We start from the raw sequence: 22,861 nt of genomic DNA on the forward strand, positions 1-22,861 counted from the left end.
GACCCCTGAATTAGAGACAGCATGAAAAGTCAGCTGAGTACAAAACATAGAGAGGAAAACAAGAAGAAAAGGGACAAGAAGAGAGGGACACAACCTAGAACAGATAATGGATGTCTATTCTATTAACATTTCTCTATCTGGAGAATGGGGTTGTTTTAAGTGTTCAGAGGGCCCCCTGCCTGTCTTTGCCTAGGGCCCTGGATTTTCTAAATCCGCCCCTGTTCTTGTGGTTATTCTTGATCTACGGAGGTTTTTAATTCAAAGCTAGTGAAGGAGAGGTTGCTTTGGGGGTGCGCTGCTCTCTAGATCTACATTCAAATGCAGATTAGACTCGTCTCAGGATGTTGGTAGTTCATTGAAAGATGGTTGGTCACATGGAGGTAGGTGTGAAAGGTTTAGAGTTAAGCTGAGACCTGAGATCTTCAGTTTAGCGTTGGCGTTTTTGTTAAATGTTTTCCTCCTCTCTGACTGACATAAACATTTCAGTCCTTAAAGCCAGTCACTTATCCTTCACCTGCAGCTAAATGATGCACAGTCAGCTCCTCTACTAGATGCAACCCTGATCAAATCCACTGTGGTTTACGGTTGAATACTTTTACAAGGCGCTGTATCGGGTGTCCATGTAGTCTGGGAAAATCACACAGTCTGGCATCCCATGTTAGATTCTATGGTAGGTTCATCCAGCAGGCTGCCACGGCTCCTGCTATCTCACTGTGTGGAAAACACACACATATAAATACACTCAGATAATTATAGTGCATGGAGCCTGAAGCATGTGTTGGGCTTATTGTCTCTCTAAGATTTATGGGTTGTCTGCAGACAACAGGAAGTTATAAAAGCATAATTTTAGGAAGCATTGCGCATATCTCCAAATGTCTGTTTTCCTCCCAATTACACAGAATCCCCCTCAGTGAGAGCCTGAGCTGGGGGTTTAGTTCCCGCCGTTAGGGGGCAGCATTGTTTGCATAAATGCATGGCAATAAAAAGAAAGGGACGACACAAAGGGGGCACAGACACGGACATGATCAATTATGTGTCAAGCATTTCTTCCCCGCTGAATGAATGGCTCGGTGACTACAGGCCTACCGACCCGCTATTGTCTATTGACGCTGGAGACGAAGTTCTCATGCAGTTCATTATCCCCAAAGAGGACAAACAGGGAGGGAAGCAAAGAGGCCATTAATCATCATTCCCTTCAGAGAGAAGCAATCTCCCTAACAGGTACTGGAACCAGCTGCATTTTATAGGAGAAAAACAATCATAAACGACACGTTTGCTTTTTTTTATTATGATCAAGCTCAGCAAAATATGTGCAATTAAACTATATAATGTGACGTTTATGACATAAGTAGTGAGTTTATGATCGATTTGCTCAGATAAAAATGGGGGCAAAGTTTCGCTCTTATTCTGCGCAGAATTAACTCCAAAGTCCGTTTATGTGCGTCTCTGCGGCCCGGACCGGAGCGGGGGGGCCGCCCCCCCCCCCAATAAATGCCTCAGCTTCCTGCTTCCAAGTTCGGACAGAGCGCGGTGATTGGCCGCGGCGCGCGCTCGGCCCCGCCCCCCTGCGCCCTGAGCTCCGGTTACCGCACACACACACACACTCACACACACACTCCGGTCTACGCATTCATCGGGGTGAATTTTGGAGGATTTTAGGGAAACAACAACGGAGCAGAAACAGAGAGGAGTGTTAGTGAGCCGCTCCAGCAGGGCTGCTTCCACTCAGCCTTCCTGCACTTTATCCTCAGACTGTCCACGCGGGGACCGAGCATTTCCACGCGCTGGCATTTCAGCGAGCGGAGCGCAGAGAGCCGGGAGGGATTTTACAATAGAAACTCAATTCCTCTGCGGAGAAGAATAGCAGAGGAGGAGGAGGAGGAGAGGAGGAGGAGTGACAGATAAGCCTGGAATGAGGAGGACCTCCAGATTCCTGGCGTGCTGCGGGGTGACTGATGGATGAATGTGGGCATCTGTAGGCTAAAAACGGGCGGCAGGTAGAGAGCAGCGGGGAGCTTTGGTCTCCATTGGCTGCAGGGTTTCTCTCTTTTTTTTTTTTTTTTACTCTTTGCCCCCCAGGGTTAAAGAAAACCCCCCAAACAGGAGCGGTTCTCAGCCACAGGTCATACCGGACACTCGCTGGGGGGGTTGGGGGTGATTTTCCTCCAGATCAGCCAAGGACAAGCAGACAGAAGGAGGCTGAAGGATCCGGACAGGAGGACATGTATCTGACAGCGACCCTTCAGGCTCCAGACTGATCCCAGCTCAGCTTCCTGCGGCCAGAGGCGCACAGAAAGGCGCGACGCTGCGCTCCGGTTCCCGGCTGCTCCCTCAATCTATCCGCTCAGCATGGCGGGGCTCGGATGCTGCTGCTGCTGGAACTATTACCTCTGGATCTTTATTCTCATGTGCAGGTCTGCGCTGCCCTCTGCTAAGACTCTGGAGACAATCATCTGGAGCTCAACCAATCAAAAGTAAGTCCTAAATCTTTTTACAAGCAGAGGGAAATTATATATATATATATATATATATATATATATATATATATATATATATATATATTATACATTTATTATTTTTTCTGCTTACTCTTCTTGCAGACTAGATGTGTTTCCATATATTCGTTCCTCATTGGTTGAATTTCCCAACAGCTTTAAACAATATACAGCCCCCCCCCCCCCATTACAGTAATGAATGGCTGATTATAGTAATTTATAATAATATTAATGGTGCTTTTATTTTCAGACTCCAGTCTCCTAAAAGTTGCTAGAGTTTATCCCCCAATTTCTCTGCACCGCCTGATAATTGGTGTTATTAGCTGAAAGGGGAAAAGTCATGTAAACTATTTGAAGTGAGTTGAGGTGAGCTTCACAGCAGCTCAGGGTTTTTATTTTTATTTTTTTGCTTTCTTTTTTAAAACTGCATTTCAAGCCTTCCAACGAAGGCCACCCTGGGTTTTAGATTTCAGAGTTCTCCCTCTTTTAGAAAATAAGAAAAGAAATCCAAGATAAGATTTTCTTATCAAAGGCAAAATGGTTTAGAAAATAAATAAAAAAATGTTCTTTAATTGCTCTGGCTGGATATCAAGCTTCATTTCTGAGGCGAGTTTCTCCTCCTCCTCCTTAAAATTCCCATTATTCCCAGCAAAAGAAGCAGAGCGGAGCCCAGACTTCTGATAGCACATTATGCTCTGGCAACAATTATCACCCACTTAGACCTGACTCCTGCATTTGCATGATGTTGGAAAGCGTTCATAAAGAGAAGGAGAGACGGAGGGGAGGCTAAAAACTGTGAAAATATGTATGTGACCTTCATGTGAGTGCAGAGCGAGCCAGGAGGACCGGGGAGACGGAGAGCAGATTCTAACTGGAACTTGGTCATTCCAGTGAATCCAGGATTTATCCTCCAAATGTCAGATGTCACAGAGGCTGGATGTGCAGCCAGTGAGGAGCAATATTGCTGCAGTGTTCACTGGCCTGTGTGTGTGTGTGTGTGTGTGTGGCCCCCGCTGTAATGGCAGGCCTACGGCCCATCAGCTTTTATTTGACTATGGCTGCAGTGGAACACACACACACACACACACACACACACTGATTATATAGAGCAGACACGGCTCCGCCTGCCGGGATCAAGATGTACACAGTTTAAAGAATTAACCGCCTTAAAACCTTCAAAGTTCATCCTTCTTCCTAGAGACTCGTTGCTGTTGGAACAGGCCCTCCGCAGCATTCGCTCTGGGGACCCCCGCTTTCCGGTTTGGATAATTATTTAGAAAAATAACAAATTACCTTCTATGATCTGCCAGGATTTGTATTGAACTGATTGGATCTGATTTATTTTGGAGTAAATCAGATTTATTTGAGTTAAAAGGAACCTTAAAGGAACTTTAGTTGTAATTTGGTGGCTTCTATGTGAGTCGATCCTTTGTAAACGTAGAACAGATAGATTTTAAAACTGATGATCAACTTTAGTCTTCGACTTGATAAACTCAGCAGCAGAAATCAATTAAACTAAATCTCTTAAACAAAGATGGAGCCTTTTTATTGACATTATATTAATAATGAAATTGATCTCAGCAGGAAGATTGTGGTGTTGTTGTGTTCAGCTTTAGACTCCCTCCCCACCATGACGCTCCTCCTGGTGAAACGCTCCAGTTCCCCACCGATCTGCAGCTCCATGAATGGGGGTGTTCATGTCTGACTGGTCCTTACCAGGAAAATATGAAAACACGGCGCTTTTAACGTTTTATTTACGAGGAAGCAGCAGAATAAATCTATATATTTAACAGCTGTAGATAAACACTCTGTAGATAAACACTCTGCTATGTCAGAGTCTGGAGTCCTGAACGCTCTTATTTTAAAAAAGTGTAAAAAGCAGCTGTTTAAAGTCGTTTTTAATGAGAGGCCAGAGGAAGGACTGGAGTGACTGGAGCGACTGGCTGCATAGAACAACACTGGGTACCTCCCCCACCTGTTGCTGCATACTGTTGGTCAAATGACTGAAAGAAGGCTGCAGGATTTTTTTTTTCCGCTCTTAGACACACAGATATGACCTTCTGGAAAAAAATCCTAGCCGAGAAGAGAACCGACAGTCATGCTTTGGAAAATACTGTCACGTCAAATAAAATGACATTTCATTTAATGGAAAAATAGAAAAAGCAGATCTGGGTAATAGTTCCATGTTGCCTCTTAGACATTTTTTTTCATATATGAGGGACAAAAAAGGCATTTTATGACCTTAAGCAAGAATAGTGATTAAGGATAATTTAAGGAAATCTTTTAAAGTTCTTTACTATCATAAAAAACAGCAAATTAGGGTCACAAACACTGTTGCTGGAATAAAGTGCTGTTTGGGTTCTTAGGCTTCAAATTTAATGCAAAGCAGCAGCTAAATCAAAACCAGGGAAATATGGAATATATTATTTATCTTGTTATAAGCTGTTAATCTTCGCCGCAGCAGGAGCAAATATGACTTTTATGTATAACATAAAACCAATTTCAGCATCCATTAATTAAGATCTAAATATTTTATTTTACGAGTTCATTCCTGAAAGATGGAGATTCAGCAAACCTGGAGTCAAAAGGCAAAAAAATGTCACCTAAAAAAAAAAAAGTAGACATTTATTGATTGATGATGTCACCTGGAGGGAATGTCTGTGAAGGTTAGCACGCTGCTTTTCAGGAGGATTTGGAAGATCATTTCTCCATCTGTTTTCTCTCTCCGCTCCTTGTAAAAATCCCCCAACGTTGGCTGAATATTTCATAAAGTTCACAGTGGAACAATAATGCACTCTGCAAAGTGTTTCTCTGCAGCTAATTATCCTGCTGCCTGCTGCTCGCAAAACAATAGACAATTATCTTGCCGTGTGTGTGTGTGTGTGTGTGTGTGTGTGGAGTACTTCACAATAACAAAAAAAGACAAACCTGTTTTTCTTTTGAAACCTATCCGTCAGCAGGACGGTGCGAGGAGGCAATAAAAGAGCGGAATACATGCGCGACAATCAGCATCCGTCTTCCCTGCTTGTTGTTCTGAGCTCCGTCTCGTTGGCATCTATTGCTCCGCTGTGATAATAGAAACAGTATACCTAGAGAAACGTACAGTACACTATCAGGTGCCTTATCCAGATTTACGACGCCTCGCTTCCTTTTCCTGCTTTGGGGAGCTCTGCTGCCTCAGCTAATAAATTAACTTAGCCCCTCTGCATGCTCACTGTGCCACATGCACACAAAATCTAACAATACCAGCGCCTCCCTGCAGGCCCTGAGTTATGAGGGCGAAGTATTGGGAAACAGCAGTAGGTTTGGGCCACTGGGATGTGTGTGAGTCTTTCTTTAATGTGCAGCTCTCCTTTATGGATTTTCATGTGAGGATGCAATCACTCCAGCAGCAGCAGCAGCAGCAGCGTTATCAATGACTGGGGCTTGCTTAATTGATTTCCCCCCAGCATGCTTGAGCAGGCAACATATATCTTCACCATGGCGCTGACTTGAAAGAAAAACATAATAAGAAGTAACATTCTTTTTTTTTTTCCCTTTTGTTTGGCTGCAGGACGCATGAGACCTTTTTCATATATAATTTGACTGGATGAGTGAGTTGAGGAGAAGGCAGGATGGGGGGGGCAGCCGTGCAGAAGGAGAAGGCAGGATGGGGGGGGGGCAGCCGTGCAGAAGGAGAAGTCTGGATGTGTCAACTTTCCCAAGCAGCTAAAGAAGCGCCCCCAACATTTGATCAGAACAAATCGGATTAGCTCTCATTTAGCTGAGTGGGATTACCCCAGAAAATGTCACTTTGTTATGACTAATCACGTCCCATCCGTTCGGGTCGGAGCTCTGCGTAAACACGCGCGCACACACAGACGCGGCGTCCTTAGGAATGTCACAGCGATGCCGATTTAACCATAATCTGACAAGGTCGCCGCGAGGGGCCTCCTGCTTGTCCCCTAACCCTCCTCGGCTAATATTTACCTCATGACCTGCGATCGCCTCGGCTTGTTTGCAGCAGTCAGAACACAAGCAGGCGGTTCAGCTCTGCAGAGTTACAGTCCTCCAAAAAGAGAAGGGAAAATGGCTCCTGCTCTGGGTTTAAACTCCTCACATTTTGGCCAAACTCAGGAACAGTTTGCAAACATTCTTTGGTTTCGAGGCCCACAGAAAAAAACAGAAAATAAGTGAAGTAGAGGAGGCCTTTTGGTGTTGATTACAGTGGGTTTCTGCGGGTTTCTGCCTCTCTTTGCTGCCTGTTGACCTCATCTGGTCCTTAGCATCGGTTTATATCACGCTCCAGCGGCTTTGGGATTAAGCTGAACTTGATTAGTGCTCTGATATTTCTAAAGCATGTTTATTTCTTCGCAGACCAGAAAACTAATATTGTGTCATTTTTTCAGATGATGTGGCTGAAAGTTTGTTGTTGTTCCGCTCTGGAACAGTTTAACTATAATGGCTCTCTGTTAGTTTGGTGTTATTATTTGTTTTTCTGTTGCGATTATCAAAGTATTTTCAGATTTCAGGAGAAGATTTGGTTTCGGCTTTATCGTTTCTTTTTCCAACGCGCTCTGAAAGCCGTCGACGCCCCTGAGATGCAGGGCGACGACCGTTTTAATGAAACGAGGATTTCAGTAGCAGCTTTTAAAACCACAGAGCTGCAGCTACTGAGAAGATTGAAACCGACGCGACCTGTTGAGCGAGAGCCACCATGAAACCTGGGGACTGGAAGGAAGAACAGGATTAGTGTGAGAGTCCAGTCAAGGCTCCCTGTTGCTGAAACTCACCTTCTCTATCTTTGCCTGCCCCCCCCCTGCCCCCGTTCAGACTGTGATCATGTTTCCCCTCTGATAGAGATCTCATTACACACAGAGAGGACTTAGAGCCTGACCAGCACTCAGAGAGGAGCGGGGACGCTGCGACCAATAAGAAATCCCTCTGGAAAGCAACTGGTCCTCCTGTAAATGCTCCCAGTGTCTCTGGAAGGACAGCTGCGTTGGCCTGCTTCGTGTGTGCGGCGCTCCTGTGCCGACGTGACTGTTGTTTCAGCGGCGTGCAACCACAGATTCTTCATTCAGTTATCTACATGAGGCACCTGGCCTACAGAAACCCAATGAAGGCGGGGGGGGGGATTGCTGCTTCAGGTTATTTTAGGGGAAAAATGCAGCATTTTCATCCAGCATATATATATTTTTTTTCTTTTCTGGTTCCAACCAGATGGACTCACTTTATCCACTGGCGGTTTTGGCTGCCCGGTCGCTGAAAGCTGATCATTCTGTTTTTTTTGTGTGTCGCTGATGCATTCATTTCTTTCTATTCATGCAGCGGTGCACATGAAACCAAGCAGCATTCCCCAGAAATGGGCTGAGTGGGATTGGCAGCCCATATTTTTCTTAGGGGAGGGGGGTTATCTGTCATGCCTGTATGAATTTTGTTTTTTCTAATGGTTCTCATGACTCACAGCCATCGCAGTTGCTAGGCCTTCGTGACATATTATTGCGAGAACATCTAAATGCAATGAATCATGTGGAAAAATGGACGACGGCTCCCAGGATTATTCTTCCAGTTGGATTAAAGCAGCAAAGTTTATTTTAGCCTATTTAAACATGTGCTATTAATTAAAAATCAATCTGCAGGAGATATTTACTAATTTAGTCACAAGGTTGTGTTTTTACAGCATCATTTAACATACTTTTTACCTACTTTTACTTTTATTTCACTTTAAATGTGGTAATAAATGTCATATTTGTCTGTTGCTGTTTATGTTTTCAAAGCCGGTAAAACTTTCTGTCCTTCTTATGGTTTTATTTTTCATGAAAAGCGAGTGACTGAATTTTTCCCTTTTCAGCGTTTAAACCAATCGGTCTGCGGTCCTCACTAAGTTAGGGAAATATATTTTGGTTGTTTTAAGATATATAATCTCATTAAGAACAAAAAGACTCATGCTTTATGTAATAAGATCACAATAATAAATAAATAAAATATATTATAGAACCATATTAACCTAAATATTATTTTCAGGGGTGTAAAGTAACAAAGTAAAAATACTTTTTACCTTCTTTAAGTATAAATGTTGGTTATCTATACTTAGTATTTATCTTTTAGTCAACTTTTTACTTTTTTCTCCTTTCATTTTAAAAATAGACTCATTAGTTTGGTTTCATTTAAGCTCATTTTCATTCTGTTGGTATTTAAAAAATGTTTTATGAAATTAATTTCTCTGTGGTTGGATTCGGTGCTGCCCCAACTTGTTGCTCACTGCATACCAAAATAAAACATTTATCAAGATGAAGCAAAGTTAAATGTGACACCATAAGTTAACTAAGAAAATAAAGACTGAGGAAGTTATCATATTTTTACTTTTATACTTTAAGTAGTTTTAAAAATGCTACTTTTAAACTTTTACTGGAGTAAAAAGCTGAAGTTGATCCTCTAACTTCTGTTAAAGTGTTTTTAAACAGCAGGATTTATAATGGAGGAATAAACATGAATAGTTTTGACTCCTCTGGTTATTTTATCTGCAGCAGGGAGAAGCAGTTTTAAATAAAATAAATTAAAGTATTTTTTTTCATTAGTTTTTCATCCTTTGTAAAAAAAAAAAAAGTTGGGTAAGTTTTGCAGCATTTGGATGAAAACCTTAAACTAGACTATTTTAGTTTGAGTATTTCTTTTGCCACATTTTCCTCACCAAGATGAGCAGCAAAATGATGAAATCATCCATCATAGCAACCATTAAATTCCAACCAAGGAAAAAGAAAGAAACGATAACACACATTTAAACTGTGCTCCAGCAGTTTAATGCTTTGGTCAAACTAATAATGTGAAAAACTTGAGCAGGCTGTAAAATAAAGTGTTCCTTTACTCATTATTACTTCATTAATTACACATTTCATTTTTATTTTCCTGGATTAGCTGAATCTAAACTTCTTCCATATGTTATTTTTTTCTTAATGAATCAATTATATCTTTCCTGTTAAAATTGTCGATACATAACTATAAATTCTTTGAATATAGTATGTAGGACATTAAATACTAATTAAAAAAAACAACTCTTAAGTGAAGTGAAGCTGATTCTAGATTTTTCTAAAGGATCTATTTTTAGGTACCATCTATGCTTTGGTTCAGAAGGTGATGAATAACTGCATCGTCTGCAAAGCAGCGAACTGTCGCTCATCCATCCGAGCTTCTGGGATGTTTGTTCCAATGTTAACAGAGCTGAACAACTTAGATAAGGGTTTAATCTGCAGCAGAGATGGCTAAAGTACTCACTTTCCGTACTTGAGTAAAAGTACAGATACTTGTGTTAAAAAATACTCTGGTAAAAGTGGAAGTACTGATTAAACTTCTTTACTCAAGTAAAAGTAACAAAGTACAGGCTTGTAAATTTACTTAAAGTATAAAAGTAAAAGTAGAAACCACTTTTTTCATGCCGTTGCCTACATTTTAAATGGATGTCTGCCAATAGGACTAGATCTCCGTTGTGTTCATTTTCAATCATCTCGTCGTCCATGCTACTATGCTAACGCCACCGCCACCAAGCTGCAATGATTTGCCGCCAATGAATACCGCCGAATCTGTATTAATGACGTGAAAAATAATAACGGTAACTCCATTGAAATGATTCAAAACTAAAGTAACGAGCCAATTTTTTAAAATGTAAGGAGTAGAAAGTACAGATATTTGTGTAAAAATGTAAGGAGTAGAAGTAAAAAGTCGCCATAAAAATAAGTAGTAAAGTAAAGTAAAAATATCAGAAAAATCTACTTGAGTACAGTAACGAAGTATTTGTACTTTGTTACTTCCCATCTCTGATCTGCAGATATGATCCAATGGGATTATTTTTGGGATTATGGACCAATCTAACTAAAGATAATTGATAAATCTTTTAGGATGTCGCCATTCTATAAAACTGAATCATCAGCATAGAAAAGGACGATAGCTTGATACAGGGATCATCAGAGTATTTATATAAATATATATTAGTATTTGAATGTAACAAAGTACAATTACTTTTTTTGAGTATCTTTACTTTAACTGAGTCATTTTTTGCGGGGCTCCTTCTAACTTTCCCTTCACTCCGTTTCCAGGATGTTGTTAGTTCCTTGTTCCTTTTTAAATGCAGTTCCATCATGGCGGATAGCAGCTTTAGGACTGAATCTGGACGCCACTGATTTAGAGATTTAATGACGTTCCACCGATGAGAGAAACTCAGAGCAGATATTAGTCATTTATAAATATTATTAAGGTTAGTTGTTGCCATGGTGCCAAGTTGTTCAGCAGGATGATTCAGATCAGTTAGTTTCTCTATTCCACATCAACAGAATGAAGAAAATCAAGACTTCTGTTTTATTTTTTGGTTTGTTTTTTAATTAGAAATAATAATCTAAATATCTGTCCTTATTTGTGTCATATTAATGCTGCCGTTCTTTCCAGGTGGTGTAGAATCTAGAGCAGGTGGTTCTACGCATCGATACATCGGGTCGTTTCTGAAAGTTACAGATTCTTTAAAATTTCAAAGATTTTTAAATTATCATAAAAAAACAAAAATTATACGGAAATGTTCCTATATTAGAACATTTAATTCGTTTTTTTTGAATACTTAAGTATTTTCATGAAGTGAGTACTTTAATACTTTAACCTGAGTAGATTATTGACTGAGTAACTTTTATTTGTAGTTGAATAAGATTTGACTACGAGTATTAATACTTTTACTCAAGTACTATTGCTGAATACTTTGTCCACCACTGGAAAAAAGTAATTATTGTGTAGATTTGCCCGATACATAAAAACCCAAACATCTTTACTTCTAAAGCCACAGAGTAAAGTTTTTCTAAGTCAGTCACTGGAGCCTAAATAATCTCCCTAAAGCCAATGTTGTAATACTGTAGCTGTCAGGGGGGGGGGATGTAAAGATCACAATAAAAAATGACTCTTTAAAAAAAACTATTTCTGTATAGTTTATTGTTTGGTAGCCCAACCCTAATGGTTTCACTTTGTCACAGATAAATGATTGTATATTGCGGCTGTTGAACAAACACTTTGGCTGAACAAACTCCGAGTCTTTAGAATTACCTCACTGCTCTCCCTCATTAAGGCGTGACAGAGCTTTGTATGTGTATGCGGTGAGTCACCAAAAGCTATGATAAACAGTGCAATGCCAAGCTTATTAATCAGTCACAATGCTTTGAGAGTGAAACCCACATTAATTTACCGTTTAAGCGCCAAAACTGTTGCCTTTCATCGGATTTGTGGTCTTTGTCTTGTTTAGCTCTCGTTGGTTTGATTACGTGTTGAACAAATGACACTTCCATTAGAATATTGTTCATTTTCGCCCAGTTTCATGTTCAGATGGCGATTGTTGGCTCACGTCGGAGCGTATGGAAGTGAGTGAGTGCTTTAAGTGCGTGCGGTTGACCCATTGTTCTTTGTCCGGCCACAGAGGAGCATTAAGGAAGTGTTAGGAGTGTGCCAGCGTGCCCCTGTGAAAGTGTTGAGGGCCTGAGTGGTGGGTGAGTGTGGAGTGGCTGAGCGGCGGCCGCCTTGCAGGCAGTTAGCGACCCGGCTTTATTAGGCGGAGGGCCCGGCTGGCAGCAGCCAGGAAGTTCCCATCAACTCCAGCTCTGCCAAGCAGAGGATGGAAAACCTTCCCCGGGGATTTCATCTGCCTGCTGAGCCACCTCAGCTCTACGTTTAGCTGAATAAAAAAAAAAAAAAGAAAATCAAGGGATGCTGAGCTACAGGAAGTGGAGGAAAAAAAATTGAATGGGCAAAGTCTGCCTTTTGTTTGCAGTCTTAGGTCTTTTACATAAGAGCAGTTCATAATAAGAGGATTAAAACGAAGAGGAAAAGAAGCTAATGTAGAGCGTTGAAACTCAGCCTTGGGCTCAACCACACATCCTTTTAGTCCAGCGTGGAACTTCTAGATTACTTCCATGTGTCAGTGTGAGGGAGAGAGAAGAAAGGAGGACAGGCAGAGAGACGAAGAGCCGGCAGACTGGGATTGGTGGAGATCAGCGGTGGTATTGGACAGTGGAACGGATCTGTGTGACAGCCATCTCTAAAACCATTACCCCGACGGCTCCGACTCGGGGAACTGGTAACCTCCTCCTCCAGCCTGACCTCATAGACTTAACTCTTTCTCACAGAGCCCCTCTGTGCAGAGGAGGCAGGCCTCCTCAGATGCCAGCCCCAAACAGCGGGCAGGCCGCTTTAAAGGCCAGCTGCACTGCAGCTACTTTCAGGACGTCAGGAGTTGTCACTGAAGTACAAGCAACCTGGGATCTGTTTCCCTGCAGTTTGTGGCACTCCAAAGACCTCCATGGGAAGGTTTGAATTAAATGTGCCAGGACTTTGCAGAAAGTACTGAAGGATTCCAACAACTAATGACAAAAAGATGTGGGAGCGGGCAGGAAGTGCATGTTTATTAACAAATAAAATTGGAGAAAGCATTGAGGTGGGAATATAAATCAGGATGGCGGATTGAAGGGTTACAGCTCCGACACCGACTTATACTTTCTTTCCTTAATAAAAAAGTTACAGTTACAGAATTCTTAAAATCTACTGAACTTTTTATTTCATTTCCATATTTTAATGATTAATTTCATTACTTGTCATAAAGTTTTTTACCATTTAAATGCATGCTTTTTTTTAATCATAATTTAATTTAGACATTTTTTGAAACTTTTAGTTATAAAAGTTTGACATGAACAAGAAACAGCAGAATGCAACTGATTGACTGACTAAATAAATTAATTCATTCTGAATTAAAATACATCTATAATATGATATAGGTTAATTATTTATTTACATAATGTATTTTTCTAATATTATTTTATTTATGTATTAATCAGAAGCTTTTATTTTCTGAATAACACTATTAAATTTGATCAAATTATTATAAATGGAATAGGGCTGCAACTAAAAATTATTTGGCTTATTGATTAATCTGACAAATATTTTTTTAATTAATAAATTAATATTCAGATAGTTAAGTAGTTTTTTTTACAGAAGGAAACAAAATGAAACTAAAACTACTTGAGGAGTTCTGGATAAATAATATTGACGGATGAAAAAGTATTTTTTTCTAAAGGCTTGTTTTACAGACTCTATACTCAGGTTAACAATTAATCAGTTATTAAATTAGTTCAATAATCGATTAATCTGATTTTTTTCAGCTTTAATTCATAATCAAGTAAAAATTCCTTTTTCACTCCAGCTTCCACTTTACTGAGTGGAAGATATTTTTCCAGGAAGAGTGGATGAAGTATGAGCAGACCAAAGCAGGACTGAGCGTCTCATTAATGATCATCATGGAGCCCTTTGTTCACTGTTATGAGTACACTAATGGAGTGACGGCGTAATTGAATCTAGTGGTAGGATAATAGAATGATAGAATGATAAAGTAATGGAATAGTGTGGCAGCAGCCAGCTCTTCCCAGGGGATGCCCCCAGTAAGTGTGTCAGCATGGCAGATGGGCGGTCTGCATGGGACCCCCCCTTCCCCCACCTTAATTATAAAGCATCATAATCCATCTATGGCACACAGAGCCAGGACATGGAGACTATTAGGGCGAGCGTGGAAACGGCGCGGCGTATAATCCTCCCTTCTTCGCCGTTGTTAGACTTCCAAAGCATAAAATATAAATCATTCATTTCTCAATAAGAGAGCGATGCTGGTGGAGCTCAGGGGAAACCTTCTCGCTCCCATTTACTCACTTTAACTGGAAGTTTGGTTTTTCTTTTCCCAAATTCGTTTATTTCCCACCATGCCCACAGGCGAGGCAGACACCCCCCTCACAAGAAGAAAACATTTGAGATTGTGAGTTTTGTGTGTGTGTGAATCGGGGCCTTTTTTAACCCATTCTGCCTCAGCTCAGCCTTTTCTAAGCAAACTCCCAGCGTGATCCCGGCCCCCCCCTTGTGCTGGTGAATAAAAGGCCCTGTGGGACTCCCGCTGCTCCCAGGCCCGGCCACGTCCACTCCGCCCCGCAAAGACCCGGGCCTGGGATTTGGTCCGCGCCGGGGCCCCGTGTGGCAGCTGTGAGTGACGCTTCAATCGCCGCTCCCTGGGATGTCCCGGCGCAAACCCCGCATTCCCTTTCACACCTCGGAAACGGGGGGGAAAAGACAATTACACACATATTCAGCAACCTCCCCTCTCCCGCTCTATGTCCACAATCCTGCAGCCCTGATCTATGGCCGTTTACCACAGCTATAATAAAACATTTGCAAAGTTTCTTGTGTTTTGAACATCTTGTAAATGAGTTTAGTCGTCTGGACAGCCTGTCTGGAATTTCATTATGCATCTGAAGTTGCTCTTGTTTATTTAATGTCTTCCAAGTTGTCCTCTCTCTAAGTAAACACCATAACTTTGCTATTTCCTTTGAATTTCCCTTGATATTTGGAAAATGTAAGTGAGGGGGGGGAAAGATGGGAGCTCTAAAGTGAAGTTAATGCTATCATATATGGATTGTCTGCAAATTGAGTTTGTTTCTGGGCTATTGGAGCAGGGACTCCTAAGCCAGCGGGATTTAAGGCTCTTAATTGAATTATTTTGATTGCTGTCTTGATGGATGGAGTTATATGTGGAGCGTTTGCCGCTAGTTTTTTTTATTGTCTGACTAATTCTTCTTCCAATGGAGACATACCAGACAGATACAATAGGAACCTGCAATCAATCACAAAAGCAATCCTGGCCTTTTTTTTTTATGCGGGTAGAGAAATCTGCCTGCCATCAGGTCCCAGTTCCACAAGCAATCCAGACAATGTAAAAGCAACAATGACATCAGATAGCACGGCACCCCTAATTCTAAGCTTCCCATAATGCAATGCTAAACCCCGCAGAGACTGATGGTGAGGGAGAAAGGCTTTTTTTTTTAAGCCCTCACTGACGCTCCTCCTCCAATGGCCTCTGGCGCTGTGTGTGTGTGTGTGTGTGTGTGTGTGTGTGTCTTCATGCATGTTTGGAGGAGAAAAAGAATTGAAGTGAATGGAGATGTCACTGTCAGACTTTGGCCCCCGCATGAGCCCGCTCCAGAATGGCCCATATTGACGGCCTGTGTGTGCGAGAGCTCGTCAGGGGGTCTGCCGCTTCCCCTTCACGCCGTGTTCCTACCGCCGCCATCGGAGCTCGGCGGGACGCGGGTCTATATTTCATCCTTCATATGATGGGGGGGCCCCCCGTTTCATCTCTCTCTCACACATGTTCCCCATTAGGTGTGTGTTTATTCTCCCACATGAAGTGCTCGACCGTGGAAGCCTCTCATCTTCCAGCGATATTGGAAATAGAAGCGAAAGGGGGCCGCTAAAGCAAACACAATATCCCCAAACCTCTGGGCTCACTTTATGAACTATGGAGGGAATGAGAGCGAGGGCCCTGCGCTGATTTAATGAGTATGGGAGGGGAGTTTTTCCCTGCAGTGTAACGCTGTGACGCTCCATCCACTTTCTGCCATCTCATCTCTGAAAACTTCAGCTGCTTTTAGCTATTCTCATCCTTTCAAGCCCCCCCCCCCACTGTGAAACATGACAGGCCCAAACCTCCACCACATCACTTCTCTCTTCTCCTTCTCCTGTCGAAAAGATGAAAGCTTCCCTTTGCAGACAAACCTCAGCGAATCCTTTTTCTTGTGCACGTTGCGCACAGGCCGGGCATCCCTGCTTTTAAGGAGCTCTGTTTGCTGCGTTTTCTGATTTATTTATACACCCCTGATTATAGCACCTTTTCCCAGTCTAGGATCTGAACTGGGAGTCCTGACTGTGCATTATGCAGGGTGGATTCAGATCTGAAATAAACATGAAGGCAGGAATGTGTTTATTGTGGAGAAGCACCCTTTTTACACCTTTCCTCCAGCGTTGGATTGGAGTGGTGTGATTCTTGCTGCAGAATAGAGCCGCCTGTGTGCCTCTCCCACAATGGAAGGGAAATGATTTGGCTCCTACTGGAGGGGCTGGGGGGGCAGCCTCTTCAAAGCAGCGTGCCTCGCTGAGGCTTTAACCCGCCATCTCTCCGCATTAGATCTGCGTCCTGTGATGAGCCTTTGAAGGGTGCGAGCTGCTCCGGCCGGGAGATTGCAGCGGCATTGCACGGATTCAGGGGTTCAGCTCAGCAATAAAAAAGAAGGCCTTGCTATTTGCTGGCCTGTGAAGCCAGGGGGACCTGGTGAAAGCTGCGCCGCGTTAAGGGCAGCAGCTGGAGGGTCCACACACATGCACGGAGGCGGAAGTTATTACAGATGCGTGTTTAGCAACAGGAATCAGCTGTGCTCTGCCCGTGCTGATTATGGTTAGAGTGCGCGTTGCAGATGGCCGTGATAATGATCAGATAGCCCTGGTAATGGAGATGGACCCGTTTGTAATGGCTTCCCCCCAAAACAACACTTGGAGCTTCTTTACGAGGCCACGACCCGGCCCGGTTACAGCGAGCAGACAAGCTATTTACTAGCATACACTTCATACAGGCTTCAGTTTAGCTCCGACGGCGTCTCACCCGCTTCCCGCCTGTTAAACGCCGCCCATTATCAGAACAGACAGAGGCTCCCGCTGCAGCAGTTAGGCCATCCTCCCCTTTTACGTTCCCTGTTAATGAGCCTAATGATGTGTGTCTCTGTGATTGCATCAGTCAATATGTTGTTCAGTTTGGGTTTTAGAGACTCACTGACAACTTAAGCACGTCTGCCTGGATAAGATCTTCCATTCAAAGAACGAGGGGAGGAAAAAAAGCAACTAATTTGTCTTGGATTTGATGGGACATGTGTAGCTGTCTTTTACAATCATGAGCCTGGATCGTCTGCAGAGAATAGACGTGTCACTCATGTTTTCTGATAAGATGCTGCTGTTAAGGCTTTGCAGGAAATTGGTGTGTTAGGATCACTCTGCCCTACTTGTGCCCTCTGTTTTTTATTGTTTTCTTCTTTAGTGCTGATGTTTTTAACACTCTTGCAGCATCTGGTTGTAATGTTTTGAAGCCCAAAGAGATTCGGTTGTAGTTTTGTGTCAGACTGTTTGGATTAGTAATCCCCGATTGGGGATTTCCGGGCTGATGTTGGTTTCTTTTTCAGTTTTGTTAGATGCTTTTCTAAAATATTGACTGATTTAAATGCTTTCTTTTAAAACTCATGGTACATAAAATAAAAAAAGAGGTAAACATTTTCACTACAAACAGGGCTGAAACAATTAATCAGATTAATTGAAATAATTTATTGATCGATTAATGCTAACTGGAGTGTAGAGACTTTAAAATGTGCCTTTAGCTGACTTAGAGCAGCAGTTATACCAAAATAAAAAAAAGGAGGGGAAACATTTTGCCTTTAAGATTAAAAACATTTCCCTCTGTCATTACACTCTATCTGTCATGATTCTGCCCTTTGTGGACTTTTTTGGTTCTAATTGTGACTCTTTTTGAGTTTTTATGTACATTTTTATTTATTTCAGTCTTTGTTTTCTTGCTCAATGGTTTCTTTCCCTTTTTGTTTCATTCCAGTTGTTTTCTAGTTATATTTAAACAGTGTTGTGTTTCTTGTGTTGCTCTCTGTCGCCCCCTTGTGTCGGTCTCCTTTCCCCTAGCTCCCTTCTAGTTGCTTCTATGCACACCTGCTCCCTGTTAGCTGATTAAGCTCAGTCTTTGTTCTGTCTTCCTGTGCCGGCCCTCATTGCTGCTTTCTCTTTATTTCTTCTGTCCTAATGTGTCTCTCCTGGTCATAGTGAGAATATTATTTCTACTTTTTATGTGCATCCTCTTTAGCTTTTAGATATAAGACTTTTTATGTGTTTTGCGTTTAGTTTGGTTCATTTTAGCTCAGTTCAGTCTTAATGAGGTGGAATTGTCTTGGCATAATAATTCAGTTAAAATATGTTTCATGTTACAACCAAATAAAAAAACGAGAGAAATCAGTGATTCAACACATTTCTACTGCTTTTACTTTAAAATGAAAAGTAACCATTAATTCTACTGCTGCAAATACGTCGCATTGTTAATTAGTTACACTGATGTTCTGAGTAGTTGATGTTATTTTAACACATAAACTACAGCAAACATTTTAGACCAACATTGTCTAAATTCAGAAGTAGTTGTCAAGAGCTTTGTTTACAGAATATTACGGCTTTTTACCAGTTTTCTCTTTTTGAACAATAAAACTGGGGATAGCTGGCTCTGTGGTGTTCTCTGCTGAATTCATTTGCTTTGGTGATAAATATTAGAAGTTGGAAAATATGAATCTCCCCAAACATCCCTGAATATATTATCTAACCTGATTAAAAGGCTGGAAGTTTCCTGAACCAACTATAAACCAGAATTTCATTAAATCACTGGGATAAGATTAGATCTATTTGTTCCTTTTTCTTTTTCAGAGAAAACCATTGATATTGCCTTATTCAATTCTATTCAGTTTATTTCTATAGCTCCAATTCACATCATGTCATCTCAGGTCACTTTCCAGTTCACCAGATCATCCAGTCAGATTGATTCAAAGTTTTCTATCTAAGGAAAACCAGCTGATTGCATCGACTCATTGACTCTTCAGCAATCCCTCACACTAAGCATGCTTGTAGCGACAGTGGAGAGGAAAAACTCCCTTTGAACAGGAAGAAAGGATGAAGAGAGCACATCCAGTTAGTCACAGTCAGAGAAACAGGACTACACTGGAAAACAGGCCAAGCTCCAACATCTAGAAACAAAGGTGTTGATGGCAGCAGCACAGCTGATATTTCTCTCCAGATATTTCCATATCTCGATGATATCGATGATATAAACCAGAATGATGGTTTTCCTACTTTTAACTTGAACTCTTCGAAATCTGTTTTAGATGCAAACTTCAACCTAAAAGTCAAATCAATCACGACATTAATCATTTAGTTCAGGTGGCTAACTAGAAGTCAGCTGCTTTATGACCAAAAACATTATTTAGTTATGTTAGCATGTCTGTCTGTGGGATCCTTTCTTTAGTTAAATAACCAATAGTTGATTAGAGCAGTGAGGGTGAGTACACTCGGTTCATGACCTCCATGTCTCCATGAAACCCTCCATTTCCCATCAGGCAATACTAGGCAGTAGCCTAGGGCCTGGGGGCCCCATAAAACTCTGTTTCCATGTATGGTTAATACAACTGTTCCTTATTAGTACAGATTAATTATGTTTTCACTAAAATGCCATCAGAACGCTGATAATATTAAGTATGTCTCAGCCCCCCCCTTCAGTGTCCACCATATTGGATCAGTCCATTTGCTGCACATGTTCAGAAAGGTCCAAACAGACAGCAGCAAACCATTTGAAAACAAACCATGCAAAGAGCAGTGTTGCCAACTTAGCGCTTTAATAAAAAAAAAATGTTAATAGATGTCTATTCTATTAACATTTCTCTATCTGTAGAATGGGTCTGTTTTATGTTTTGTTTTCTCCATTCAGTGGGGCCCCTGCCTGCCTTTGCCTAGGGCCCTATATATCCTAAATCCGCCCCTGCCTGTACTTAAAAAAAACCTCCTGTATCATAACTTGTCAGGATTTGCCAGAGACCGTCCCATTCCATAGTTTGATCTCCTTTTCACTATTTTGCTAATGGTTTTATCCTTTAATGGGATAAAAAAAGGACTTTTTGACAATGATAAAAGCAGTTTTCTTTTAAAAGCCACAAAGCTTTTGATTGATCTGTGCCATGGTCTTGATCCTTGGGTTCAGCTGATTAAAGCCATCCATCAGCCTCCCTTATCAGCGGCCTAACAGATCGACTGCAGGACACTGAACTAAACCCCCGTATTGTTGCGACACAGAACAAGTCAAAGGCTACGGACAGGGAGGGGAAAGGTTCTCCACAATTCCTCTTTTCAAGGTCCTGAGAACAAAGCAAAAAAAATCCCTACTTTGTTATTTTAAAGTAATATCCTCTGTACAGAAATAAGACTTTGGCGATAGCCATCCATCACGCTATTGTCATGTCTAAGCTACCAAACGGCGTGGACACTTTTCCATTGTGAGTATTGCAATAACCTCTTGAGATGAGGTCGAACTGCGGCCTTGCAGATTGTTAGAAGAGAGCTTCCCTTCTGGAGGGAAATCATAAAGTCCGGAGAGCGCCGGGTCCATGTGACCCCGCCCCTCGGTCACAGCTCACACAGACATCAGCCCTGATAATGACATCTCTTTCCCTGACAGGCTGTCATTCACATGCCAGCCCCCCACCCCCACCTATCGACAAACACACGTGCTAGCCCAGAAACCAGGGCAGACGAGCGCGCTCACCGTTATGAATCATCGCAGCGATTTGCAAGTCAAATTGCCGGTTTCATAAGACGTGTCTGTTATTTTTCCTGGAAAAATTGGAGGCGCTCATCTTCCGGATGACTTCTAAAGCGAATGCATGAAGGCTACTAAAACGTGGATGATTGCATGTCACTTTGCTCTCATTTATCTGCATCTATTACCGTCGTGCTGCGGAGTGAGTGAACCCAGCAGACAGATGGGCTGTTCAGGTTCACACATGTTTGATTTCAGGAAAGTTTGTTAAACATCGCGCCTCCTTTATCTTCACGCAGGAAATCAACTCTTTGCTCCATTGAAACGTTGACACCAACATCTCGGCTGAATGATGACGCTATGGCAGCGTGGCGGGCTGCTTCAGAAGCTCTTCTCCACGTGTTTCATCAGATACAGTTAAAGTTTTCTGCTCACTTATCTGGAATCCATCAAACCAAGTTTACACAGTCTGAGTTATGTTGAAAGAAGATGGTTTATTAGCATCCTGTTGGAGCATGCTCTGCAGAAACAGGTGTAGACCTGCTAGCCATCCTTGCTGCTTGTAATTTTTTAAAGGGGGGGGTTGTGCTCGGGGGGGAGATGCCTGCATGGCACATTCATTAACCTGGTATCCCGCTAATCTCCTGGCTAATTCATTTAGCTCTCCCAAGTACTCCTATGTTTTAATATCCTCCCGGCGCTGCCCGCTCATGGGATGTCGCCGAGGCGTAGCCATGGTGATGATTGTGTCATTATTTTGCAGTCAGATGAGTGATATCCCAGAGGGCTCTGGCTGAGTTGTCCAGGCTGGTTGAGAGGGACTGATTAGAATTGCAAATGGCGGCCAAGTGTTGTGTTTATTGTGTGTCTCAATATTGGAGACAATCAGGCGAATCAAAGCCCTCAGCTGGAGGGATGGGACTGAGGCACTGTGGGCCTCTCTGGTTGGCACCATGTTCTTAGCTCCCCCCCCCACCTCTTTTCTTCCCTCTGTTGCCCTCTCTCTCTCTCTCCGTCCACGCTATGGTGTGGATATGTCCTGAAGTAGGCGAACACAGCTGTTAAAAGAGCCGTAGAAGCAGAGAGAGAGAGAGACAGTAAATCTAGTGCACTCATCTGTTGTGTGGCGGCCCTCTCACGCAGCTGAGAAACATTAAACATGCTTTATGGTAATGAAGGAGCCGGGGACAGACAGAAATATCAGTCAAAGTGGTGACGGTTTGAAATCTTGTTGTTTGCTCGTAATACAAATTTGTCATTATTGCGAATTATTGCAGGGGAGAAAAATGCCGGAAGAGCTTGGAAATACTGAAGCATCTCCGTCAGTTAATGGAAGACGTTGGCCGGGCGCCACGCCGAGGAATGGCTCGGTGACAAGCCCGTGCGACAAAGTGCCCTGCAAACACACATGTTCCGCCCAAATCACCCGCGAATTGTTCCTCCTCAACCATCGGCTCTTATCCCGATATTGACTCACTGTTTGCACAAGACTCGCCAAAATCCATCTGAAAGCCGTCCAGCGTGGCGGCGTTAGACAGGAAGCCTGTGTTTTAGCTGTGCGTGTAATTCACTCTGTCACTGGGACACAGAGAGGCCCATCTTCTCTTGTTTCGCTACTGTCGGCCTTTAAAGAATGTCTGTATGTATATAACGTGCGTGCTATGTGGGAGCTGGTGCATGAATGCGTCCCTGTTGGAGCACGTGATAATTCCCCTCGGTCATACATGCGCCTCGAGTTGCACTGCGTGACCAGTCGCGACAGGTTCCTGAGAGGCCCAGGTACGGGCATGCATCCTGAGCAGGTACCGCTGCAGGAAAGTGACTCTTTTATTGAGCCACACAAGATCTTTCTTAGCTCCCATGGCCTGGAGCTAAATGAAAAACTAAGTTATGAGGAATGTGTGCAGAAATCTCTGGGAGTATTTCTCCCTGTGACTTCTGAAGGCAGGTGTTCTGTCAGACCAGCATACCCATAGGCAAAACCTGTTTATCCCCTTAATTTATCCCTTTAGTTTAGTATGAAAAATACACTTTAAACTACCTGAACCTTTAGTCGTGTAAAAAATGTTCCTTATGTTCCTAACAGAGCACTTCGCTCTCAATCTGCAGGTTTACTAGTGGTTCCTAGAATTTCTAAAAGTAGAATGGGAGGCAG

The 22,861-nt window shown here is 42.4% G+C and overlaps 1 protein-coding gene across 1 annotated transcript in view; it reads left to right on the plus strand.

Annotated features, from left to right (window-relative positions):
• Positions 1–1,595: 1,595 nt before the first annotated feature.
• efnb1 (ephrin-B1) overlaps positions 1,596–22,861 on the plus strand; it is a 90,576-nt gene continuing 69,310 nt past the window's right edge. Inside the window, exon 1 of the mRNA XM_015382765.1 lies at positions 1,596–2,474. Within this exon, the coding sequence (XP_015238251.1) occupies positions 2,350–2,474 (125 nt within the window). The 5' untranslated portion in view covers positions 1,596–2,349. The remainder of the gene's footprint in view (positions 2,475–22,861) is intronic.

This window comes from Cyprinodon variegatus, unplaced genomic scaffold (assembly GCF_000732505.1).
Source record: "Cyprinodon variegatus isolate N-32 unplaced genomic scaffold, C_variegatus-1.0 Scaffold13, whole genome shotgun sequence".
In the NCBI taxonomy this organism is placed as follows: Eukaryota; Metazoa; Chordata; class Actinopteri; order Cyprinodontiformes; family Cyprinodontidae; genus Cyprinodon; species Cyprinodon variegatus.